Source organism: Strix uralensis, chromosome 8 (genome assembly GCF_047716275.1).
Source record: "Strix uralensis isolate ZFMK-TIS-50842 chromosome 8, bStrUra1, whole genome shotgun sequence".
NCBI classification, from domain to species: Eukaryota; Metazoa; Chordata; class Aves; order Strigiformes; family Strigidae; genus Strix; species Strix uralensis.
The window spans coordinates 2,917,614-2,945,611 of NC_133979.1; the positions used below are offsets into that span (position 1 = coordinate 2,917,614).

The 27,998-nt window shown below is 41.8% G+C and overlaps 1 protein-coding gene across 1 annotated transcript in view; it reads right to left on the bottom strand.

The window, feature by feature from the left end:
* Nucleotides 1-27,998, bottom strand: part of ROR1 (receptor tyrosine kinase like orphan receptor 1) — a 172,309-nt gene that overhangs the window by 26,506 nt on the left and 117,805 nt on the right. Inside the window, exons 3-4 of the mRNA XM_074875838.1 lie at nt 15,333-15,620; nt 13,846-13,876 (exon numbers count right to left, since the gene is read on the bottom strand). Of these exons, the coding sequence (XP_074731939.1) occupies nt 13,846-13,876; nt 15,333-15,620 (319 nt within the window). The remainder of the gene's footprint in view (nt 1-13,845; nt 13,877-15,332; nt 15,621-27,998) is intronic.

Genomic DNA, 27,998 nt, shown 5'->3' on the forward strand with positions numbered 1-27,998 from the left:
CATATTCATAACCAAAATATTCATATTTTGGTTAGCCTTGAGAAGGATGCCTAGCCCTAAATTCTGAAAATACTGATTTGAAGAAAGAACTGTGTAAAAACGGCAGCTTTCTACTCAGAAATGGGCTAAATCCCTTCTAAAACTCTTGCTCCTAGAAAAAAAGGCAGTCACTGCCTTTTCATCTTGCTACCCCAGAAGAGTGAATACATTGCAATATGCCTTCCTGCCTATTTTCTGGCAGCAGCATAAAACGAATTATTAAGTAAACTCTGACTTTTTTTTTTTTTTTAATTTTTTTGTCGTAAATACAGATGGAAACTTGTAATTTTGCAAGGTCAACCAGTTCAAAACACTGCAAACCTTAAAGTGTTTGACCAACTCAAAGAAAAGCCCAGCTTGTTTGCAGTAAAGTGTTTGTAGAAAATATGTAAGATAATGCCACTTTGCAGCTCATTTACAGCCAATAATTGGTATTCAAGGTGAAAAATCCACTTTCCTCCTCCCATAACCAGCACCATGTTTTTTATGATTCAAGTAGCAGAAGAAGGAAAAGGTAAATATTTTTCTGGACTTGTCCAAGTTTGCAAGATATGCATTCTTTGTTTTATATTTACCAACAAATAAAACTATCCCAATTGCTTTATTATCTTTTATTTCATTATTCCAGTGTGTCAGCAATTGAGAATAGTAATTCAATCAAATTTTGCATTAGAAGTAATTATGCTAATTTGCCTCTGTGAAGGGATCACAAATTTCTAAGACATTTTAGACGTGATTACTTGGGTACTTGGATGCAAACTGTGTTTGGGGTACTCATTACATCCAGCTCTACCATTTCTCAGGCAGAAAGCCCAGCCGTGTCTGTGAGACTTCCTACCTGCCTCCGCGTGGCACGATGGGCTGAGCTGCGTGACACCAAAATTTCAGCTGTAATTCTGAAATTAATTGGTATTGATAAGGTTATATGCATGTTATGTATTATATTAATGCATTCCTTCACTGGAAAAATATTATTTAAGATAATAGAACTGTTTCTAGAACCTTGTTTTAATAAAGTCTGTCCTGGCATACTTTTGCGGTTGTACTTTATCAAATCTAAAAGCTGTTTTTTCTCTTTGAGTGGGTGAAATGCTGGTTTGTATCAATACTAACTCTTATCGTGGTTTTGTAATATAAAACATGTATTTTATAACTGCATAAAAAATTAAATGAGGATTAAGCCAAACACAATTTTAAAAGGCATGCACACACACCACCATACCATGTAGCAAAGCCATTTACACACAGTGTGTGTGAGTTGAAAATCAAAGGAAACACTGGTGTTTATATACCATTGCTCCTTTTATCAAGCCACGGAACTTTATTTTGCCAAGACCACAACTGCCTATTTTTCTCACAAAAACACCTTATATGCCAAGGATGGAGTAACATTCCTGTGTTATTCACACTAAGGAAAAACATGGAGCAGCTCCACAGAAACCCACAGAGTTTCTCTGGGTTTATCCCCATACAGCTTGAGATCAGTCGCAGCTCCTGATGCCAACTATTGCCCCAAACACAGCTTCCAAGGCAAAGCAAACATTCTCCAGATCATTCCTTCACATTTATCATTGCTAGAATAATATTTTCTCTCATTATCTTTTGTTCCTTTCAAATCTGCAAAAGACAGTATGCTCATGGAAGGTCAAATCCTCATCTGCTACTTGTGCCTGGTACATTTGCTGAAGAGGGAAAACTGACACCACCAAATTTTAAATAAATCCTAAAAATTTACCGTGAGAAGTAAAAGTCAGACAAGGAGATTTCTGAAACTAGAAAAGCTGCAAACAATACAAAAGAGGCTTTTACTATGCTTTTAAGTCCAAGATTAAGAGATTCAACTATAATTTGTATTCGTTTCTTGCAAGATGGAAATGGTGGAACTGTCAACAATAACACAGAGTAAATGCATTTATTTATTTACCATGTAAAATCAACAGAAGAGTTTCTATTCCAAAAGTAACTAAAGAAGGCATTAGATTGCACCTAGATCTTTTAAACATAGGCAGGTCGGGACAGCTTGCACCCAAGAATTGTGAAAGACAATGTCTCCGTGATCTCTTCATGGCTGTCGATGTAACCAACTGCCTGGCAGCCCTTACACTGCCACGACTCACACACGCCACGGAAAGACTCAAGTGACTCCACGTCTGCCAGCCTTACACCATCCAAGACAAAACAGTGGAATGGCTGAAATGAAGCCCAAACAACACAGGATTTGAGGCGGTAACAGAGCTGGTGGCAATTCCCAGGAGCTATGAAAAAGAGACCTCTCAAATGTGCTTTGGCAAAGTCAAGAGTTGGGTTGTAAAGATAACAATGTTTGTATATTTAGAATCTTATAAAGGCATTTGACTTGACACAGCACAAGCACGTTCAGAAGTTAAGGACAGATAAAATCAACATGACACTTCTTTTTTTTTTTTTCCCCCAAGGATGTGCCTTAGTTAATTCAAAACCACCGGATTTGGAAGATAACATACCCCAGAGAAGTATTGCAGCATGTGTAGTCCCCAGGATGGTTAGATGGGGGACTGCAACCATCTCTTCTCACCTCTAAAACCTCCAAATCTCCAAACTAGCTGTGAACCTTGAAAGGGGATCGCCTTGCTAGGTCTTCTTGGTGCTAACTGCCAGGCAGAACTGTGGCAAAAGAATGTGCCCATTCATCTCAAGCAAAATCTGGACTGAGACAAAATTTATTTATTTTAAGTAAATTTACTGACACAAGAAATTTGTCTGGAAAACTATGGCAAGGTAACATTTGCAAATAATTTTACTTAACACAGATCTTTGTTGGCTCAGGCATCAATAATAGCATCCAACTAATAACAGGTCAGATGATAACTGCTTTCCTTCCCCACCGAGGTAACCACACACATATTTTCCTGTTAACAAGATCAATAAACTTGACACATTCTGAAATCGATGATTAACTCCTTTTACAGTATTTGAAGTCACCCAGGGTTATTGCTTTGAATGGCCAAAGCTAGAGTGTCACGCGTGTTTTTAATTATCAGGATAAATAATGTAACACCTTATAATCTTCTTCCTCGCACTTAATGATTTTGTGATGAAGTAACACGAATTGCGACTGAGTAGGTAACTACGTACAGGTGGGCTGCGCTATGATGTTATCTTTATAGGAAAACTCATTCTGAAGGTTTTACACCATATTGCAGCAGCAAAAGCACCTTGAGTCAATACAGATTTATTCCCATTTTTAATGTTTTTACTAGACTGAATAAACACTTGCCCCAAGACTGAAACGACTGGTTCTCCCAAAGGTTGCAGAAGCCCAGGGTAAACTCTTCAGTTGAGCTCAGCGTGATTGACACATCCTTGCAACAAGGAGCCACACTGTTAGTTGAGGGTGAGGATTGTTTCCTCCAGCTTCACATGGGCTTTCACAGCCCCTTCATCACGGGGCTCTTGCTCACAACACTCCTGACGTTGGCTGATTACAGTGTGGCTGCCAATGGCATTGGGTGGCCCTTTTAAATTGTTGATTTTCAGGTGGTCTTCACCAGAAAGACCTGTTTGAGTGTGGGGATGCCTGAAGCATGCCTCTACTCATCCTCCCCCAGGAGTGGAGGAGCTTGCTCCCAGCAGGCATGCCGGGTCAGCCCAAGGGAGTCAGGACGCGATTCAAGGAAGAAGGGGAAACACCCCATAATCTCAGAACCATTTATGAAATCCAAAGATCTAAAGACACGGGGGCGGGGGGCGATTAAGGAAGGAAAATGTGCTGCTGCCTGGCTCCTGGCTGGAGCAGCGATTTGAAGGGACAAGCAGCGGCCCAGCACATGGCTCCCAGATCCAATCTTGGGATGCCTCATTAGGGGAAAAAGCAAAGGCTCAGTGCTGAGTCCATCTGAAGGGGGAGGAGAAGCATAAAGTGCCTATGGGAAGGAGGGGCAGGAAGAGGGGGGTTACATATGGACACAGATGACTTTTCATGTGGGTGAAAGAGTCTAGGACAGGAAACAAACCCATCGTACAGAAGCCACAGAGGCTGCCTCTCCCTCTCCCAGTACCCACGCTTTGTTTGCAATACTGTAATTATTATTATTACTATTTTTTGTTCTCTCAAATAATTCCTACCACAAGCAACCGGAGCTTTGACTATCCTAATGTTTCAAATGTTTCATCTTAATTCATTTTTCAGCCCGCTGGTAGCAAAGCTGGCAGCTAGCAGATAAAACAAAAACTTGCTTGAAGTTTTGCCCAGATTTGAGCCATTGCATGCTGTTACGATCTGATGAACCTCTGACAGATCCCTCATTGCTCCTCCTTTTCTTGGTTCCCCATCAACACAAACTGAAAACAACAGCAGAGGGTTTGTTTAAGGAGTATCAACAACAACTGGGCACTAAAGTAAAAGAAGAACAAAATGAGAGAGAGATTGAGATTTGCCCACTGAGATTTTACTACCTGGTTATGCAAGATATTTTATTACAACCACAGAAATATTATAGGCCTTTAAACAGGATTTCCCTTAGAATTACTGGCCTTATGGCATAGGCGAATCTCACTGTACTTTGGAGATGACCTCAGACATTAACTGGTTTCTGAAATGTTTGACTATTTTTTTATTTCATCCCTTACACCTGACCAACTCCCATGGCTGTGCAAACTGGCAGAAACCCAGGAAAGTGCTGTAAGGACATTCGATCACCAGAAGTTGCAGGTTTTTAAGTAAAACAAGACCATACAAGACTTTTAAACATGCTTTAGAAGTGTGACAGAAGTTCATTTTTCTCTTTCAGAAAATCGTAATAATATAGATGACTGATTCATGGTTTCATTTGTCAGTTTTTGTAGTTACATTTAACTCATTCCATGACAGCTAGAAATTGTTTTATACCATAAGTACATGACACAAGTTGTACAATTACTTCCCTTCTTTCCTCCTACATCTAAAGACTTTTACACCCACCTCCCCAGAAATAACACCTGTACACATTGGGCAATAGTGCTAAGGAGGCAACAGCCAGAGAAGAGAAACTCAAGTAATGTATTCTCCTGCAACACCAAAGTCTTACAGTGTCTGTCTTATCCCACCACAGGCTGGTGGGGAGGGAAATCAAGGAGGCTGGTTTCCAGTCTTTGCTTTTTGTTGTGGTTTTTTTTAACTGTTTAAGAAAGACCAGCAAACCCCCAAAATACAACAGCAAGCTACAAATCCTGGGACTGGGAGGGAGGAGGCTCTGGCACTTGGGCTACATTGTAAAATACACCCCAAAACAACAGTACCCATCTCTGTTTTAGCAACTCTTAGATGAAGAGCCACTGAAGAAGGCACTGTGTTGTAAATATATGCAAATAAAACAACAGACCAATAATCTCTGCCAGATACATTAAGATACCGTGTTGTCCGTGCATTACACAAATCAGGTCTAATCCCACGTGAATCAGAGACACTCTAAAACAATTTTTTATTTGCCCTCTTTGAGGACAAGAAATACATTCAGGGGAAGTCCTTTCCAAAATAAAGCAGCACAAAGACGGGCTCTGTTTAGCCAGTACTGTAACCTGACCCGGTCCAGGAAGGGTGAAATTAATTGTAACATTGTCAGATCTTGCCTCACAGCCTTCGGGCTCAAAGAAATCCTTGTAAGTCATTTAAATTGCTCTTATGATTAGAGCCAAACGAGAATTTTTTTGATGAAAATTGTTTTAGAGAGAAAACATCATCTTCTGAAAATTGGAATGTTTCACAAAAACACAGTGGTTTGGACAAAATTGCTGCTGCAATCTTGTAGTAGGTCCAGAAGGAATTTTTGGGTTGGCTTCAAAATAGCTGTTATCTGGATTGACCACATGAAATATGGGAAAACCAGGTTATACCTCTGCTCTAAAGCAGAGCCAGCGTCCTCCTCCTCTCCAGTGAGTATAAGCTGGGCTAGGGGCTATGAACATTTATTTTCTGAGAAAAATGCCTAACGGTCTCAGCTTCATTTCAGCGTGTAATAAACCAAATATTGAAGGCTTAATATTTTTAATCAAATCTAATACTTTTTGCCAACCAGTCTTAACTGCAGCCTTAATGCAGAGCTTAGTAGCACAAGTCCTCTGTCCTGGGGTGGATTGAACTCCTACCCAACTTCTGCCAGGGAGTTCAGTGGGAAAAAGGCCTCTGTGTGACATTAAGTATATATAGCATTAATGGGAACAATACTTGGCAGTTCTGACTATTTGGTTTAACTCACAAGACTCGGTTTATTATCAGATTTAGTCAGACACAGGTTGCCAACTGGGCGTAATGATTTTTTCCCCCTGCAACAGTTAAAGAATATATCCATAAACACAATAACCTGAAGGCTGCAGGAGATGAACAGGGTAAGTTTTTTCCTGATTTTGCTTTCCTTTCTGTTGCCAAACTGAAGCAACTTCAAAGTGATCCTCACTTTGCTCCTTTTTAAATAAATCAGGAAAATACGCACCCAATCTGTTACTCAGGGTCAAATGATATAATTACAGGATTTCTTTAAGTGTTTGTATAAACACTGACAACAGAGATCACCAATTAGAGCAAGGAAAATCTATCCTCTATCCACACTTTATGTATCAGCCCCTCCAGGTTCCTGCATGGGATTTGAAATGTTCCTAGATTCACTGTGTTAAAAAATGACAATAAGTTATCTGAGCCTTTTATAACAACAGTGTAAATTCACCTTTCCGTGTTATCCTCAGCATTTATCAAACACGGTCAAACGAGCTCAGTGCAACAGGACTAATGCAGCAAGGCTAAATTAACATGCTGAAAAGCAGCTAAATATAAAAAGGCACAAGACCTGATCCAGTATTTCTAAAATGCTGAAAACTGAGCAGTACCTAAGCAAGTAAAAGCAATTTCATCTTCTCATCTTCACTTCCACCATGGCTTGTAATGCATGCCCAACCCATGCTGCCTGCTTCCTTCTGACCTCTGCGGGCACGTCCAGAAACTCTTTCCCACTATAAAATGCACCCTACGTACTTTTTGTTCCTCTGTTTGGATGTGCAGTGGGAATTAGCACAAGAACTGTGTTAGCACTTCTTGAGGAAGGCCACCACCCAGAGCTGAGAACTGATTTTGCCAAGAAATGAAATAGCAGTGCTTATGTTCCCTTCCCATCCTTAGGAACCACAGAGCAGCTGCTGAAGCGAGCTGGGTGTAGCAGGGTGCTGCACTAAGCTGCCTGTGCTTGAAAAAAATGTGGTGAGCAGGCAACGGTGCCGCTCATAAGTGACAAGTGGGCTTCAGAACAAGGGGAACAAAATGCTGGGGTCAAGGTTTCAACTCCCCCAGTCTCCTGGGGTGTTGCTACAAATCCTGTGTGCAATGTCAGGAGTTATTGACTATGCAACTGGGTCATATTAAACCTCATAGAAATAAAAGTACAAATACTCTTCAAATACGGGCTGTAGCATTCCAGAGAGGCCATTTCTATACCAAACATTTATTTGCATATGTAGTTGCTACAGGTGATCCTGTGCAGAATGAAAACAAATCCAGTTCTTAATAGCACATTGTCTTTTCCCTTGTATTATAAAAATGCATTAGGGAACTCTGGCTCCCGATGTTCAAGTCATAATGTACTTGACTCATTCTTCCCTCCCCACTTAAAAAAATATTGACATCAGTGTAATTAATTTGTTTTCAGATAATACATCTCCATATTGTGTCATACCTTTCCTTCATGCCGCATGAAGACAGAAGGGCTTTCTGTTTGCACTACAGAGATGAGTGGAATACTTCAGCTAAAATTTGTAAAAATATTTATCAGATACCCTTTCAAAAGTGAAAAGCACTTTCTAAGGTCAATCCTTCTCCAAACTACAGGCCAGTTGCTTTTCTGTAGACTTACCACAGCGTAACAAAATACAGTTTAACCTACTTCATTAGTAAGAGCTGGGTAAGAGTTCTGTGGCAAAGAACTCGGATTTTTGCAGCATTGCTCATATGAAAACCAGTGGACAGCCACAGCAGACAAGAACAATAATCCAATGGCACAGGTTTTGGCCTGCACCTCCAGAGGCAGAGCTCAATTCTCTGTTTTGTTACAGGCTACACATGCAATAGCTTGGGCAGATCATCCCAGGGTGTCAAACCCAGACAAGGTGACCAGTGTGACTTTAGCTGCATCTGAAGTAGCATGAACAGCTGCAGTTAAGGCAGCTGAAACACACCTTTAATCTTACTCTGGCTCAGCTTCCTGTATGTGGTCTGGGAGATAAGAGGAGGTAAAGAAGCAAAGGATCCTGGGATTCTCAGATAACGTGTATATTTAGCTACGTAAGTATCTTGAGGTAGACAAAACGCACTAGAATACTGTCTAGAATCAATTGCTTTAATGCAAGACACAAACATGGCTTCCTAAATTCTGTACTACATTTACCCAGAGGTCTTAATTTATTTTTGCTTGCTCAGAAAAGTCCAAGAGCATGCCTCCTCCTAAACCATACACCCTGGTGCCTCAGCAGTCACCTTACCGTCTGTGATGCTACAGGAATGTCACAAAGAAAATCACAGCAGAATAATCAGGACAAGGGAAAAGGTGAGACAGTGGCATAACAGATAAGTGTGCACCAGATCAAAGACCCAGTGAAGAGGACAAGTCCAGCTCTCCCTGGAAACATTTCAATTCCACGACTGGCATGCTCACAGCAGATAATCTGACTCTCAGACCCTGGCAAAACTAAGGGAGTATTATTTTCATTCGAATGAAGTAATGCAACAGAACATAACATGGTTTCTGTCAGCATCAGCCACTCAGACTTCATCTTCATACTGCGTGATTTTTTTGCATAAATATATTTATATTGGCCTCCACATGGAATATCCCACTTCAAGTTTGCGTCTCAGATCCTATAGACCATACAGACAAGCTGTTGCACCAACACGCAGTGGGGCTATAAAAGATCCTGCACCAAAACTCATGAGACTTGCCTCCAGTGCTCATTCAAAATTTCCACTGTCACTAAGCAACAGGGAGGTAGTTTCTGTGACAGCCACAAAACATGTTACAGGACTGGAAATCGATACCCCTCCTTCACCAAGATCCTGGGGGTCAAGTCAGTGCCCAGCTTGGGTGCAGGAGCCTTGGGGTGCCGGGTGCTGTGGGCAGGGAGGTCAGTCTCAGGATGCTGCTGGAGTGGTTCTCTGGTGAATCTACTCTTGTCTCTTTATCAGCATTTTTTCTTCTACAAAAATTTAGCCTCTATAGCCAAAAGGGGAAAGTGTCTCTGTTACTCTGAAATCCACAATCAAATACACAGTTGGCCAAGTCTCACCTGGATGCTGGCCAGTGGTTATGCATTTTCTCGTTGAAGGAACCATGCTGACATCCAGCCACACAGAGCCACTGTATAAAAGATCTGTTTTACTAAATAACCCAGATGTGTTTAACTAAAAACAAAAAAAAAAACCTTAATCACTGAAAAAGAGGATGAGAGAATCCTGTGGGGTTTGTGGTTTCACAAGCCTTGCAAGCTATTTCTTGGAATCACAAACCCCATTTGATTTTATGAATCAAATGCCCCTTAAAATTACAGCCCTCTCCTCTCTTCTTTTCCTCCTCTCCTCTCCTCATTCCCAGTGGTTAAATAAAGAACAAAACAATACCATATTTAGGTTATATATATAGAAAAGGCTCCCTTAAGAATAAAAGGACTGCTCAAGAGCAATACTGACGCAAGGACTGTATATACTCAACTCAGGAGGTGCCAATCCATGGTATACACATCCAGTCTGATTTACATTCACACTGTTGTAACCACTGCACATCCAAGAGCAGTAATATCGATGGGCTACTCATTTTTCTCCTTTAAAACCTAAACCACCGTGTCTTGTGAACTTACAGAATAGTTCCAAAAGGTGCCACACTGTTCTTCCAATGTTTCCACTGTAATGAAGTTAAAAGTCTGTGATGTTGAGTGAACTATTTCACCTGCAGGTTAAGCCTTTTTGAAACACGCTCACAACACAATAAATTGTTTTTGTACAGCTCCCACACAGAATACACAGAGCATTTTCCTGAACTCTTCCCACTGGTCTACACTCCAGCTGGGTTTGTCAAGCTCGTTTGTAGACTAGACCATGTAAAAAGGTGGTTTTGTTTTCTTTCTCACTATAGAGCTCTTGCGGCAGTTCTTGAACAGAGTGCAAGTAACCTCCTCTAATTTCAGTGACTTGCACCTAGGATTTGTCCTGGAGTGGGTCAAGTTCAGGGCAAGCACAGGGCCATTGCTCCAGGTAGTGGAAACAATACAGAATGAAGAAAAAAAGGACAATAATAATAGAAAAAGATTGGGCACACAACCATTTTCCAAGCCAAAGTATCTCTATTGTTATATTAAATTCTCTCATCTCCAGGAATCTGCTTTACTCTAACCTCAGCCCTTTCTGATTTCGATCTCTGTAGCAACAGGAGAATCCTGAGGTTAAGATACACATTTTTATGTTCTTAAAGGACAAAACCTTGCCATGGATGATGGATAAAAAGTGAGTTTCAAAGTGATGTGAAGCACAGGAACTTCAAAAATAATGTTAAAGTTATGGTCTTTTGGGCAAGTTTTAGAAGCAATAGCTACAGCGGTGCATCCATATGTGTGTAAAATACATACACACACAGAAAAATGCAATGCACAGTTAACCAGCAAAATGCTCCCTTTGACCTTCCTCAACTTATTCAATCAATTCAATCTGAGTTTGCATTCATAAATTCCATGGAAAAAAGAAGGGGCTAAATGAGCTGATGGTGGCCTTTTACACCAAGAGCCAACAGGACCTGACTTATCTGCCAAAAGAGGCCCCCCCAGAGTCCTGCCTGTTGTGGAGGTGCCCTTGACACCATCCACTTTACAGAAACTATTCCAGGAGTCCGAGAGCCGGAGCTGGTGTGGCCGCCCAGCGCCTGGGCACGCATCCGGGCTGTGGGACAGAGGCATTCGCACTCTCCCCACAGCTCACTGAGCTGCTTGTAGCTGGTGCTGTATCTGTAGCACATTCCGGCAAAACACAAGATAAAATAATGATTTATTTATAAAGCAGGAACGTGGGTTGGTTTGTTTTTTTTAAACAAAAGAAGCTTCTTCAACCTATGTCAGAGATGCAGAACAGCAGAGCATGTTAACGGAATGTAACTCCACGGCCTCGTAGATAAGGGCTTTAAAGCTGTCCTTTGCCAAACTCAAGAGAGTTAAAGGAAGGACGTTCAGGTCGGCCAGTGCTTTACGCTGCAGCAATACCCTGGTTTCTTGATTTCCTTATGGACTGCAGTGGTATGTTTCTGCAGATTTTCTTTCATTTGCTTCAGACTGATTTGCAAATCAGACTTTTGGCTCTAGCTAACTATAACAGTGCTTAAGGAAAGCAGAAAGAATAAGGATATAACGCACACATGAATTATTACATTATCTAGCACTGCCTGTCTTCTTTTACAGAAGTCATCCATTTAACCTTTCTTTCTAAGCTACAGTTGGCCCTTCCATTTTTCTGCCATCACATCAGTGCAAAACTCTGCACCTATAAATTTATACGAAGAAAAAGTGCTGAGCATATGGATTTTTTTAAAAAAACATGATCCTCAAATTAAGTCCTTAAATGAGCAGAACCTTCCACTCATGGTAGATTGATAAAGACAACATGGGAAAAGCACACCTACTGAACAAGGCTGCTACTTGCCATCAATTTTGTGAACTGCCTTATCATACGAGAAGAAACTCACACTGATAATGCACAAACACTATCCAAGTACGAGTTTTCATTTCCACAACATCCTTCAAAGTGCTTTCCATATTTAGCCTTCATTTAACCACTGTAAAAGAATATAATATGTCCCTATGATGATGTACAGCGAGTGTCCGTTTGCTCGGACCAACACCAGCAGTCAGCCTGCACTGCAAGGGAAGAGAGATGCAGGTTCCTGTAAATGTATTTTGGGGAACCAAAATCAGCTTGACCCCATGGACCCATAGCCAGTTTAGACAAAGAACCAGGACCAATGCCTTAACTTTTGAAAAATTGGCAGGAAAATATTTCACTACTCACCTTCCAGGACTATTCCTGAAGACAGTGTTTGATATGGTGCATACAGAAAACAGTGATTGTTTGTTCACTGGATATATGGGCTTTGCACACAGAATAAGACAGGGCCATGTTAAACTAGAAGAAGGGTCCTTATCTTAGGCAGAGCATAATATTCCTAGTCTCCAAACTAGCACTCATGACACTGGTTTGTTTTTTTCTCATGGTCTGGGTGATGCTGTGTAGACATCACCTTAGAGCTCAGCCCAACGCTCACTGAATTAGAGACACCATTTGCTGCTACTTCTCCATAACTGGGTGAGGCTTTTAGCTAGTTAAGTTGTGGTCTTTTTTTTTTCAGGGGGGCAAAAAAACCCGCAAAATCCTGCCAGAAAGAAAAATGGGGAAAAAGTTCCCAAATCTATTTTGTTTTAAAAATGTGAGGCAATCCTGAGAAGCCTAGAAAGCCTATTCCAGCACAGCTCTCCCATGGGTTTCTGACCACCAAGGATGTGTTGCTTAACCTTACAAATTTCAGAAACCCCAAACTAGGTGAAAGCAGATACAAAATACCCATCTTCTCAAGTCATTAATTAAGTCTCCAAAGTGTTAAAGAGCACAACAGCCCCCACTTCCCCCAGCACCATGAAGCTTTCCTCCCCAGAACACCGCAATCACAGAACTGAGCCTCAGTCTGAGCAAAGAGCTCCCCTTCCAAAACAAACTCTGTAACCTCATGTCAGGTACCTTCAAAAGGGAAGACAAAAACACATTTTATGATATTCCATTAGAGGGCATCCTAGCATGTCCTTTTGTGGTCAGATGCTTCCCCTAATTTCTATCCTCTGCAATACTTTGTGAATGATCTGCTCTAAGGACAGTCAGGAATGTTCACATCCCCAAGCTTTTGCATCCCTTGTAATTGTATTAATATTTCATTTTATGTTTTAGTTGGTACCGTATTTCTCTTCTAATGGTGCAGCTTCCCCCACCAGGAGAGGCATGTTTTCAGTATTGTTCCATGCATGTAAGATGTGAATAAGCTGGACACACTATCACAAAATTAATTTCAAACTTCAGAATAGTTGGAGATCACACTTGAAAACAATAAGGGACTACAAAAGATGAGCAAGTTTGATCATGCGTCTTGAAACTAGAGGGCAAGATAAATGCACGTTCTCAAAAGCTACCAAAGACAGAAGCTCCACGGCCAAAACACAACAATGTGGCAACTGCTCAGAGCCAGCAGCATGGACCCAGCAGCATGAACCAAACCTGAGCTCCAGGATAACACAGACTTGTAAAAACAGCCACTATTCCCACCCATGTACCCAATCTTTAAAAACTCAGTTTTAAGACAGTTTACTAATACAGGTACAGATAGATACAGATACAGTTTATGACCATCAATTCCCTTAAAACCAGTAAGAAGCCCCTAGGTAGTAAAATCTACTTAGAGTGATAAATATTTTCTGTACTGGGCCATGACATGTATGAAGATCAGTTTCTACTCATACCTGTAAGTACACTGAAATCAGTTTAAATACTGAAGGCACCAGAGGATCTAAAAGTAATAATATTGGAAATTAAGAAGTATAGGGTAAGAAATAGGAGTTGACATGATAACATGAAAATATATCTATGAAACAGATAATTCAGTTATAATAAATTACCATACTATCTGACTTAAAGTGGAATGTAAAAGAGCTCCTGTCACACAAAATGAAAAATGAACTTCTGACTGCTGAAATGCAAGATTAATGAATCGACATAACAGACATGAAACAACTTACGATGATCCTGGACTTGCTGTTGGCGGGGGACCTGGAAAAATGACAGAAGAAAAACAGCATGATGAGTTATGGTGAGGTAGCAAGCAGGAAGCTTTTGAAAATCTTTTAAAAGATAAAAGTAACAGTCTGTCATGTTGGATGTGGTTTATGCAGTTTAACAGACAAGTCGCAGTTTCTCAGTACCAAAGACAAGACTGTATCCTGTAGCAATGACTGCAAAATGCTGTAGACAAGGACAATGAACAGGTGAGGCACTCATCCTGCTCTTCAGCTGTGTCTCAGGCCGTCACAGAAGAGGTTACAGCAAACCACAGGAGGCTTGTACAAAAACATGTTGTAACTGTAACTGGGAGAAAACAGCATCGTTTCCCCCTATCAATCTTCATTATTTGTCAGGGAATTCAGCCTAGGCCTGATTCAGATGCATTGATCAAATTCGCCCTGACCTCAGCGGGCTCTGGCTGAGCGGGTTTTGTTGTTGCTGCCCTCGGTGCTTGTATTTTGGCAACTACTGGAAGGGCTGAGCAGGCTGGAGTGCATGTTCACTGGCACAGCGCAGACTGAAGTCAGCTGCAGCAGGTTTCAGGGAAGCTCATACTAAAGAGTACTTTCTCTAGAAACTGAATTGTGAGATTGAATATTGCTCCAGGCAGAAAAAAGAAAAATACTGGTTTCTACAGGAGCATCTATAAAAGTATCATTGCTCAGATAAAAATCTCCTATGTTTCAGGTACAAGCTAAAAGACAACTGCCTTAAGAGAATATCTAAAGATTAATTTCTTATTAGAATTTAGAAAAAGTGGGAGATTTATGAAAAAGGACTATGAAACTCATGACATACGTTGCTCATTGTGTGTTATTTGTCCAGTTCCTAAGAGGATTAACTAGGACTCTGTGCAAATATCTTCGTCTCGGTGAATTATTTCCCTCTGAATGTGGAGGTGGAGGAGAAGACACACAAACCCTGTTTCTTGTTTGGAATCTTCTCAGTCAATCAGCTTTGAAGGCAATTATCTCAATATAAACTTCGGAGAAAACATGCTTATTCTACCTGACAGATATATATGTGTATCACTGACATGCCTCCAATCTATACTGCAAGCTGAAATTTCTCACTGACTGAAGACAAAGGAGGCCACTCAGGCACTTGAGAATAAAATAGTTTTTCTCGTCTGGTCTGAATGCACTCAGGTAGCACGTTAATGAGTGTTGCTGTTCAGTGATGCCTGCGTTTCGGTCCTGCTTCCAGTAGGGTTTAATGTAGTAAAAGCCACCGTTACAGCTGGAAACACTGGCATCTCAGCTGAGCAACGAGCAAACAGGCAGAGAGGATAAGCTGCCATTCCTGAGATACTCCCAGAAATAGGCTGAATCAGACTGGCTGATACCACCACATCAGTGCGTTCGTTTTCAGTGGATAAACAGACCTTTCTCCACAGTTGTTTTTCTAAATAACAGTTTGAACACTTTAAAAGGAGAAAACTTACCAAATTTTACAAAAAGCACACCAGTTGTAGAAACAGTCTTTCTGCCGTTAGTCGCAACGCACTGGAAGTAGCCAGTATCCGTAGTGTCGAGGTTCCTTATTCGCAGTCGAGACCCATAGCTTGTGGCACGGAAGGAGATCCTCCGGGGTTCTTGCACAACCGGCGCGTCGTTTTTCAGCCAACGGACCGTCGGGGGAGGATTGCCAGAGACCTTACAGTGCAGCTCTGCGGTCTGGCCAAGGGTGGTAGTTATGTTATTCATAGGTTCATCAAGCGTCAAGAAGTAATCTGTTACATAAAAAGAAAAAAGGGTGAACAAAGAATTCCACTCGGGAAATGTCATTTTAAAGAAAGCTCATTCTTGTCTTTGAAAGGGAAACAAAGCAAGTAGTTATTAGGTATTTAGCAGAAAACAATAAGACTTGCTAATTATGCTTTAGGGCAGGCAATAAGTCTCATATAGTTTTGCATGGTAATAAAAGGAACAAATTTTGGAATTTCCATTGCACTATAGTAATGCTGTATTTCCTGAAAACTTCTCTTCCTTCATACACCCACAGATTCTCTCTACTTTCTCAACATCATCCTATTTGGCTTCATTCAACACAGAAAAAGGAGGTAACACTGCTCTTTTTTCTTTTATTTTTCCTTTTTGCTAACCAATAAACATGAAAATCATGTTATCAGAAATCTAGATGCTCATTTTGATGCCTCTGCCTATGCAGAGCTGCCCCGGCTCATGTCAGGACCCCCAAAATATAGGAATATATGAAACAAATCGCTCAGAGGTGAAGATCTCAGAGCCATTTTTAATTGATTTGCAAGGCAGTGTAGACATTATGTCAATGATTTTATAAGCACTAACTGCATAGACGAGGAATAGGGATCATATCTAGGAGATGGAAACCTTTTTCTCACTATTTCTCTTGCTCGGAGCACTGAAGTTTATCTTAAATCTGAAATAGGTCTCATGATAGGTGCAAGCAGAAGATCAAGAATTCTTTTGTTAAGACAGAGAATGTTAAATCAAAATTTAGCAAAATTAATCTCCTCTAATCCATTTGTGAGCATTGCCTTCTCCTGTCAAGTGCTATTTCATTCTGCATCATTCAGGAAGAGGACTATTTCTAGTTAACTGTATTCAACATTTAATTAAATCCTTTAAAGGCAGAGAGCGAGATGGATTGGGTACGGGGAATGGAATACACAGGCTTTCATCTCCGTGTCACAGGTTCAAATCTAACGGTGGTCATTAGTGGCCAAAACCCATTATCATCTGCTGGCTGTCTCAGTAGGGCGGCCAAGGAATGAGAAATCCAGAGGCTGTACTCTGTTCCTGCGCTCTCGGAGCCAACCCAGGAGGTCAAGAAAAGCCCATAAGTAAGTAAATTTGTGCTGTGCTGCTTATGCTCCACCGTTCTCAGGTACAGCTACTGTTAACTCCAGCAATCAGTCTGCCTAAAAGTATGAAAAAACATCTCCAGCATGTATAAAAACAGCTTAGCCAACTAACTTGCCTAACTAATCCACTCCCCTAATTATCTATTGTAATCATGTCTTCACTAGCTGCTCCCTTCATTATGTTTTGAGTATATCAATATCTCTTTCCTTTGTATTTAATCTGTTTAGGATGTAAACTCTCACCCTGTATTTGCATAGCACTTTATACAATGCACCCCTGTTCTCATTTAGTCCTGAGAAACCATTAGGATAAATATTTAGCACAAAGGAACTGCCCACGCATTTTTTTCCCACTGATCGACTAACCTTTTAACGTGCAGGTATGAAACTGTGCAAATACCACCGCTACCTACACTCCCATGAATCTAATTAGTTATGAAATCTATGGATGGGGTAAAAAGGGCAGAAATCCCAGCCCTCGGTGAAGGCAGACAACAGGGTCCAATGTCTTTTGCCAGGGGTGTCAGACTGACCTTTCAGCTCTCCAGAATCCTTTCTGCCTGCTTCATTGCAAGACCAGAAATGTTTCTGACTTACTTGCTATCTTAATAACCTCACTGGGAAGCATAATCTAAGTCAGCGCACGTATTCTTGGGTTCTCTCCACAATCTGGGTTTAATAAAATCACACTAATAGCATGGAACTGGATAACCGCATTTAATTATCCAATGTAACATTTCCATACCACAGTCATTTATATAATTCCTGATAATGTTTCAAAGACTGGTTCAGACATCTACAGTATAACACAGTCAGAAAACAGAATGGTCTCAGTCCTGTGATGGTCTTGCTGACAAACACCACAGTAAATACAATATTCTAAAGGTCCTATGCTATACAGGAGAGGCAAATAAAGGAGTAAGGATAGAGGGTAGGTTTCCAAAGGCTGGGGAAGGATTTTAAACTATCAGCAGCAACAGTAAGTCAGGGAAAAAGTATGGCTGTAATGCAAGAGGTATGGTGCAACTTCTCTATAGGTACAAACAGAAACAGCCTCTCAGTGTCAGGAGCTTTTGACTCCTCTAAGTGTTCTCCACCTTCCTCCACAAACTACTACAGAAACACTGAAACAAAATGCATCTGTTTTACACTGAAAAGTTTAAAGTGAAGTTTTAAACTGACAGAGGGGAGATTTAGATTAGATGTAAGGAAGAAATTGTTCCCTGTGAGGGTGGTGAGGCCCTGGCACAGGTTGCCCAGAGAAGCTGTGGCTGCCCCCTCCCTGGAAGGGTTCAAGGCCAGGTTGGCGGGGCTTTGGGCAACCTGGGCTAGTGGAAGGTGTCCCTGCCCGGGCCAGGGGGTTGAACTATATGGGCCTTAAGGTCCCTTCCACCCAAACCATGTTGTGACTCTATGATTCTATGATATGATGTGCTAAATTCAGCTTAGCTTAGTCCTCAAATTCATAAATTTTGCATCCAAATCATGTCAGACCAAGCAGATCACCTGAGATGAGATTTAAACAGGGCAGGTTTTGAGCAATTGGAAGCTTCACCAGAAGATGTTTCTCACAGATAAAGCAGTTCTCTAATTGAAAATGAGCTGAATGTCTGACAGTGCTTCCAAAAAACCTTGGACTCCTACTGAGGCATACAAAATTATGAGCATTCCTTCCCTGGCATGCACAAAAGCCATCCACTGCTGCTCTTGCCCAGCATGGAGGAGCCGAAGAGAAGCCTCATTTTATTTTTAATACTTGTGTCTAACTCTCACCTACCAAAGTGCATGAAACCTCCACACCTACTGCCACCATCCTCTCCCTTTAATAACAACTATGCAAGGAACATATAAAATAGTTCCTGCCTGCAGCCAGGTTTCTGCCCAGGTCACCCCCTGTCAGCCACTCTCTGGTGCCATCTGCATTAACACCTCCTCCTTCTGGGACCAGAGGCCAAGAAAAATGGGCGTAAATTCTCCTTTTGTGCTTTCAGCAGGAGGCAAAAAGGGCTGATGAAACAGGATGGACCCGCTGCTTGCACACATGATGAAGACATCGTGTCGCAGGGCCACGGTCTTACCATATTTCTTCTGGCAGTCTCCCTGCCATCAAGGAGCTCCCCAGAGGCCCAGAGTTGACTCCCTCTGACCTAAAGAATAATTTCTTAGAAACACGATGGTTCTTATGTACAAAGTAATTACTGTTCTTCTGAGAATTAACCAGTCTAGTGGCACTGGCCATTGGAAAGTCTGAGTTTTAGTCCTGGCTCTGAGTTGTCTTGGGTGAATCACTTCAGTTGTGATTTTTTAGAAGAGCCAACGGGAAGTAGACACCCAAAGCCAATCAAAGCTCACATGGGATTTGTGCAACTAAGTCCTTTTAAAAACAGCCTTAAACCTTTTGGCTCAATCTCTCCAGCTATAAAGTGAGGATAATAATCCCTCTTACATCATGGGGAGGCTGTTATGTACATTAATGAGATAATGCTCGTAAAGCACTTTGAAGGTGAAAAGTGCTATGCTGGGATAAGCACTCTTATTATATTTTAAGTTAAATCTCAGGGTTTCAAGAACATAACAAAAGCCGGTCCATACTTTAGAGTAGCACTCTATAAAAACATTTTGGAAACATTTTAATTCACCAAAGTATAGGAGAATGGCCTGAAAAAGTTCTAAATAAAATTTAGCCCACCTATAATTTAATAATAGTCAAACTGATTTTTTTTTAATTTGTAAAAACAATTTACTGCTGGGCCTAGACCCTGAATGCCAAGTTTCAGCCCACAGAGATTTTTTTTTTTAATGGCTGAGTTATAAACCCTTGAAAAATGCTGACAGCCCCTTTACTATAGCAGCACTAGCGGGTGCCCTATAATGAACTTTTAAATGACTTGAGATAATATCTGGAAAGCCAAGCCTGAAATATATTTCTGGTTTTGAGCTGTTGCCAATGCAAACACAACACATCATAAGTCATCTTCATGATTCTAAGTGCATAAATTGGAGACACTGCATAGAAAATCCAAATATTAGGTATCCTTCATGGCCAAACTTTTGCTGGTTTGATGTTACAGAATAGCAACAGCTGTGCAAGGACAAAATGTAGTGTGTTGCGTGTCTCAAAAGAAGAAAAGCGTGCGTATTTCCACAGCTCCGTCTTGACATTGTTAAATAGGAGCCTGCCCGGTCATAATAAATCCTGAAGTATTCTCCTACTTTTAAGTGGAACCCAGGTGGCTTTCAAAATAAAAGCTCGTCCTCTCTGGCCAAGGAATGTTAATCTCCTCTGTGACCACATGGTTACTCTATCTTAAATTACCAAAGACACATCTTAGAGCAGTAACACCCTCTTTGCTTGGAGGAGGATTTTGCTGGCCACAGTGAGACCTTTTTTCCCCAAGCACTGTGCTATATGTTTCTGATTTCACTAGGTGTTTAAAGCACGATGGGGATGCAGGATTAGACCCTGAAATGTTCATTTTATGAGAAGAATTGTTGTTTTGTATATCCTTTTCTTTATGCCCTTCTGATCTTGCAGAATATTTAAAGAAAAGCTAAAACTAAAGTCTCCATTCAAGCTGTCGCAAGCCTGAAAACAGCTTTAATCCAGTTGCAACAGAGAGGCCGGTGTACCAAGGTACTTCCCATTACAGATGTGTAACAACACGCTTCTCTGGAAAGGAACATCTCCAGACCTTTTCTCAAGCAAATCTACAGCTTTGGGGACACCGTTTCCAGCTGCTGGACTGGAGAATAAATTTAATTCTGGATTTGAAAATTCTAATCTGCATTGCAGCACATAAAGCAACCACCTGACCTGGCTGGAGTAAGGCAGTTGGGACACCAGTCTTAAGGACTGCTTATTGCACTTATTTTTTTGCACCAAAAGGTTTAGCAGCTCACTGCTTCTTTGTCATAGCATACACTGGCAAGAAAAAATGAAAAAAGTGTCTCAGTCAGTGACTGCAAGACAGATACATTTAGTGCTTGGTAACTTAAAGAGCTGATAACCTTTGTCTAAAGGGAAAGAGCCTATTAGGCACATCAGAGGGTCTGACACAGTCTGTCTGATCTAATAGACTAGTCTGGAAAGAAGCATTTGCATTCATTCAGAGCTTTGGATTATCCCCGTTAGCCCAGTCTGATGCTACACTTGGATGTGTCCCATACTCACATGTATTGGCACCACCATTGAGCTCAGACTGTTGGAAATTTTCTATATGGAATTGTTGTCTTTGGAGAAAGTCAACAACGTGGAGCCCACCCAGCCTGAAGACACTAGAAGGACTTGCTGGTTGTTCCATATGTTCAATTGACTTGAGTTTTAAGCTAAAGAAAGAACGAGCAGGATTTCTGACTGAAGTGTGGCCATAGAGAGAGCACATACTTCTCAGTTGGAAAAAGGATTAACCATCGATTGCTTGATCTGCCCATAACTCACAAATGAAGACAACTCCCAGCAGGTCCAACCTGTGGGTCTGATCAACAGACCCTTGTTATTAAAAAGAGCAAAAGGAAGACTCCCGTCTGGAATTTCACTTATTTTAAATGAATAAAAGTAGAGGAATGACAGTGGGAGGAAAGGGATACCACAATCAAGCCATGATCTGGCAACCCATATGAAGAATATCAGAATGAAAGAAGTTCAGACAATCATGTGGAAATATTCAATGTCAACTGTCTTGGGACAAAAGGAAATACTCTACTGCCTTTGCTTGCCCAGTTTATTTTCAAACGAGTTTCCTTGGCGATGCATATGCACAAGGCTCAATTTGGGATGCACGCTGCAGCGGTGTGTTGGGCTTTCTCTTCCCAGACACTATCTAGAAGGTTTAGTGCCACCCAAGGATAATTTACTGAACTGAAACAGGCTGACCACTACCCAAGGCTTTACGGCTTTTCAGATGTCCACATGTGACATTCACTGTATCTGGGATTCTCAGAATTAATTGCTACTTTCTGATAATTAGCAGTTTAGAGATTGCCCTGGGCCATAGGGGAGGGAGGGCTTGTGGAGAAAAACCAGAACACAGATGTCTGTGGACTTCCAAAAAATTATCTGGGGCTGAGCACCTGAATCCCATTGCTTCTGGACAGGAACTGGACAACTCGCTGCCCTTCATGCCAATGTGAATTCTTAATATGCATTTGAGAGTTCACATCTGCCTCTCCTTTTATGAGTCAACTTTCAGGTTTAAGGACAGATGTCTTGGTGATAGCTTTGACACTATAATCTGGCAAGGGGAAATGAAGCTTTTCTTTGCTCAGGAACCAGTTTTATAGCACAAGTAGGAAGCCTCTAAACTTTATCACAAAAAAAAGTGATTTGGAATAGGTAAACAAAAGTCCACATCCAGCTATAAACCCAACTACTGAAAACCATCAAGGGATTTTGTTGTCACTTTAGAAGCTGCTCTGCAGTAAAGAGCCACGTACAAAACCTCAAGCTATTAAAGGAAGGGTGTATAGAAAGGTATGTGCCTTAAGATTAATGCTACAGAGTCAAAGAAAAGCTGTTATTTTTGACATTTTGACATAGCATCACTTTAGAATCTGGTTCTTATTAGCCCTTTCTGTGCCTTTTAGAGGTCTATTTTTTTTAAACCAAAAATGTCAGGAAATTTGGAACAGAAACTTACAATAAAACACGTCCCTTGACCCTCTGATCTATCAATCTTTCAAATAAACAAAGATAGCTGGATGAGCCAGGAAAAGGTTATTATATATAGTTACCTTATGTATAATGGTCAGATATTCACTGCACACACTGAGGTTATATAAAAAAAAAAAATCCAATGTAAGTGAAGCATTTTGTGAAAGATTTTTGCCATCAATGCCCAACATTACTCAGGGTGGTTTCTTTTTCAGGTTGTGTTCTGTGACCTTCAAATTTCACACCCTGTATTATTTATAAATGAGACATTCAAGAAACACAAATTCTCAAATAAAAACGTACACTCTGTCAGTGGAAAAGCAAACAAAAGGAGGTAATGTACTGTGGCTAAAAAAATTTTCAAACAAAGTAGCAGTAATTTACTGCCTCGCTACTAACGGGACCCCACAAATAGAATCAGAATCCTGAGCCCCATCAGGGGAGCTTGATTTACCAAATATCCCCCAGATAATAAAGGAAAATAAAAAGGTAAATTGTGCATGAATGTGAAAGCTGTAATTCTTCCCCTTTCACCACGTGTATCAAATTCACATCCAGTGATTTCAAAAGAAAATCTGGAAATCTCTAAAGAACTGGGGCTAAAGTTAGGAAGCCTTGGTCCACCTGGTTTTCTCCACGTTTGGTTTTGTTTGTTTTTTAAGATGTAGTTTGCCTAAGAGTCAAATTCTCCCTGGGACATCAGAAAGATTTTCTCTCTAAGAACTCACAGCCAGGTCATACCCCTGCCTGGAAAGACTTGCCGAGGCGCCAACTTTAGCCTGGATGCGTCAATAAGGAGGGCAAGGCCCCACACCCAAAGGGTCCATCAGCAGCGTGTTCCCACCAGGATGTTCTGCGCTCTGGGGCCTCCTCCTGCGCTGCAGCTGCCGCGCAACCCACCCTGCCAGGGGATGCTCTGCCCACAGAGGATCTCCAAAAAGTTAATGTTATGCAGGCCCACACACTGGGTAGTGGAGCAAATACTGCAGCTCTCCCATTCTCCGTTTTGGCCTTCCTCAGCCATTTTCTGCTCTGGATCCCCAGAACAATCCCAGGGGAGGGATGCTTGCTCAAGGTGATCCTTGTATTGAGATGCCTTTGAATACTTAAGGATAAAACCCAGCTTAACCTTAAACTACTGAGTGATTTGGGGTGTATTTTGTAAAATCCTGACTTTTGCTGCCAAGCTCTCCGGGGAATGTTTGCTTTCCATATAACACCTGGAGCACCAGGAGACTGCCGCAGCAGTGACCACAAGGTCTATGCCACACGGGGAGGCTGCGAGCGGTGGGGAGCTCTAAGCTCGGGCTTGGGATCATGGATGTCTGGAAATGAAAATGGTTTCCAAGCCCTGAATCATTCTAATGTTTTATACTTGCTTGCCAAAGCAGATAGACCATGAAAGGGCAAGGAAAATAGGCAGTATCTGCAAAAACTCACACTAATAATAGATTTTCTTGGGAAACTGAAGGACCAAGTGAAGAGCTCCGGGGAGGAGGAGGTACCAGCAATGAGACAGCATGCTGCACCCCAGCACTGGGTCCTCAGCTCTGGCTCAGTCCTGGCCAGGACACATCCTTGTGTATGGTCAGGGAGCTGCCATGATGAAACGAGCTCCTGAGGAGGCTGTGGATGGGCATGGGGGGGACCGGGAGGACCTGATCAGGGGAAGCTTCAGCGACAGCATTGTTCTCTTATCAGTCCTGTAGAGTGAACGTCCACTGAAGCTGAATCTTACTCACAGTTAAAAGAAAATATTTCAAAGCTGACTCTTTCTTGGCAAAGACTCCAATATTATCTTTGCCTCAGGATGAAGAGCTCCCAAACAATTCCTCTACTGTACCAGATGTAAATAGGCTCTCATTCAAATTCAGACCTATCTATTTCTTTGTAAATAAACCAACATCTGACGGAAGGAAAAGCCTATCCTTCCACAATCATGTTTGTGGAAGAGAAGCAGCTGAATGAAGGGCTCTTCACCTTTTTAAATAAGGATCAGGGAAAAGAAGAGCTCATGGTCTACCTGAAGCTTTCTCAAAGGCAGAGCTGGAGCAGGAGCTTGTCCTGTGGCATAAGGGGAGAGAGGGGAGGCAATGCACAGGCAAGGAGAAATGAGAAAGGAGAATGCCTTAAACAACAGGAAGAAAGAAAGGGAAAAGAGTGCCCAGGGCCACCTGCCTTGCTCCCTCACCCGCTGGTGCACCCCAAAAAAGATCTGCATTAAAGAAGAGAGCATGGTCCCTAAAAGCCAGCACCAGGGCAGAGCGTCCTCGCTAACTCCACTTACTCTCCATTTTATCCGGCCTTTTTGTTTTCCCTCAGATATCACCTATTGCCTCAGTTGATGCCAAACAATTTCTGGATCAAGAAATTGCTTTAAGCCACCAAGAGCGAATGGCTGTGCCGTGGCGAGCATCAGGAGCGGTTACGCCGCCTGGTGCAACGGGGCCACGCAGGAGCACACACGGAGCAGGACCTCCCCGAGCATCTCGAAGCGATGAGCTCCGGTCCCTGCTGGACGTCTCCCACCCGCCGGGCAGCTGCAGGCTCCTCCAGCCCAAAGCAAATCTCAGCAAGCAATGTGGGGGTGAAAGGCTTTGCATCCTGCCACTGACCTCCTGAGATGAACCTTCTCCTATCACCAGAGCCCCCTTTTTTCCCTGAAGTTCGTTTATTTCTCCTTATATAATTAAATATTTATTGGATCACATTTTCATTTCTCTTTCTCCCTCGTGGCATTCTCTCTGCAAGACTTTACCAGTCGGAAAAGAGAGAGAAATACTCATAGCTAAATTTCCCCTATTTTAAAAGTGATTCTTTTTTAATTTTTATGCACAGTTTGTTTGTTTTTTTAAGGTTTTGGTGAGAAACCACCTCCTCCCTCCCATCAATCGTTGCTTTCAACAGCTCTTCACGGGTGGCTGCGTCTCTTTTAAATTCATTTCCTGTTAAAAAGAATAAACAGGCAACTGTTTAATGCTGTCGATTTAGCTTATTTAATAGAAATTGAAACCTGAATAGGGCTCAGTTGTAAGATAATCACTGCAGAACTCACCGAGCTAGGGAAAGCACCATATTAAGTAATTATTTCAAAATGCTGAATATTGTTTAGCAAGACTATGAGCTGTTCCTCCTTCCCAAACACAGGAGACATACTGGAGGAAGAGATGCTCATTTCCAAAAGGCAGCAGGTAGAGTTAGAGCCACTTAATGCAGACAGTCATTTAATTGGGGAATTTGGCTGGAAACCACTTTCATGTGGTGAACTTAATAGGCTTTAAAATGAGTTTTACTGGGACGCCTGCGTGACCTCATGGCTGACTGCAGCAAAGACAAGTGGATGTTGATTTCTTGAGATGCTTGTTTGCAAAAGAAATGGAAATTAAGTGCATGCCTAATTTTCTCCTCTGAGGTTTCAGCTCACCAAGTCAGCATGCGCTGCAGTATACGGCTTTATAAAAGCCAGACTTTCAAAGACCTTCAGTAGAAGCAACATTAAAGCCCCTGCTTCTCTCTTAGACAAGACAAAACGTGTGCGCCTTACTTTGCTTGTAGGCACACTGGGAGAATCCGCCCCTCTGACTAAGCTTTTTGGGCAGCAAATGTATTTTAATCACATATGTAAATCCATGTTTAGGTGTGTAAGCTTACAGCGGTCTAAATGCTAATCAGTTCGAGCAAAGGGGCCGGTAATCCCCCAGGAATGCAGGATTCAGCCCAACGAGTGGTAATTGCCGCATTCCAGGTGGATTAGAAGCGTGTAACTTCATTTTACCTGTTTCTGACAATATAGCTCAGGAACAGGTGCCATGGAAAATGGAAACGTGGAAAATGGTTTAATTACTATCACAGAGGCCAGGCTTGGCACTGGCACAGAAAGTGTAAGCTTTGCTTTGAGCAATAAGATGACTCAACGTCCAGGACGGTGGCAGTCATCCCAGGTTTTCCCTCTGCTAGTCTGGAGCTGCTGCTTTCCAACAGAGCCAGCACAGCAGCAGCCGGGGTGGGACATCTGAACCCTGGCTGATACAACCCGGCGTGGAGGGTATTCTGAAGAAAGCAGACGCCAAAGGAGGCAGGCAGTCCATGCTGCCACCAGGCACCTTTCCCTGTTTCCTAGCTACATCAGTCAAACCAAGGCTTTGGAGAGTGTCCACCTGGGGCACATGCTACTGAAAAAAAAAAATAGAGCATTTGAACTATCAGCTGAGAGAAAGCCTAACCAATATATGGGTTAAAATCACCCTGCTCCTAAGAAATCAGTCTTCACAAAATCTCCCATTAGGAATAACAACAAAGAAGCTACTGGGGGCTATTTTTGAGCACAGCTCAAATACAACTTACTGTAAAATTACATTATCTTCCATATCTCTTCTGTGCCTCCCCCCAGCTAGTTTTTGGTTGGAGGCACACAGCTTTCCCTGCAATATATAGCAATCTGTGGGTGCTTTACCAATTGAACCCTTGGGCTCACAGTGGAGAACAGACTATACCACTGATTATCATTCGTAAAAAAATATTTCCGCCACTTCAATACAGTGTGACCCTGTCTTCTCCTTGATCGTGGGGTGGGTTCCTGGAGAAAATCTACCCCTTAGGCTAGTAAAGGTTGCCTGCCAAGGATATTGTAAGAGGTCTGAGTTAAGACTGTCCGATTGCCTTCTCTCTGGCATTTCCTAACTTCTGAGTGTTTGGCTTTGTGTCCTTAACTTTCTTTTTCTAGGCCACTTATTTATTTCTCGCTTTTTGAAAAACCAAACAAAGCTGCCAAACAGATAAAGAAACACACAGGCATCCTGGGCGGGGGCAACCACTATCCTCACTTCTCCACAGCTTCGGGATGTTCCCAGAGCACAGCCCGGACCTGCGGACGTGCCATGGGCACCTGGAAGAATCACTATTGTGGGATAAGACATCCATTCTGTCAACACCTTCTTTCAGCAATTTGCTGTGAATTGGGAATTCTCTGCTTAATGACTACATGCTTTTCTCCCTTTCCCACCAGCAAGTACAAGCCCTTTGACTTTTGTCTTTTCCAGTGTGTCCTGTATCACCAGAAAGTCCTGCTCCTTCCCTGGTGGGAAGGCAGATGTGAAAGAGTCAACCTTGGTTGACTCTTACTTAAAGTAAGACTCGTACTTAAAGTCCCCAGAACTACATATTCTCTTCATACTTGAGCACAGAAGACATATTTATGCATAAATATAAAACATTATGAACACATGTTCATAAAAAACATTAACAAAATACAGACAAAAACATTTGGAAAAACCATCTGTGGCAGAACTCCACTATGGGAAATTTCAGTCTAAATAGTTAACGGTTGGCAAAGTTATAAGCAAATGAAGAGTGGTTGACAAATTGCACAGTTAGTGTGGCTAACAGCATCCTCCACTGTAAACGTTAGGTTAGAAGCATTTCAAAGACCAGATTGACTCAGGAGCTGCAGGCCGCTGCCTTGCAATAAGGCCTAGAGGAAGCTAAGCAATTCGGCTTAAATAATTGGTGGTGCATAATTTACAAAATGAAGAGGAATGAGAAATACATCCCTTTTTTACAATATACACCCTTCAGAGAGCTCCAAATCACACATAATTACCACCTGCAAATGTATT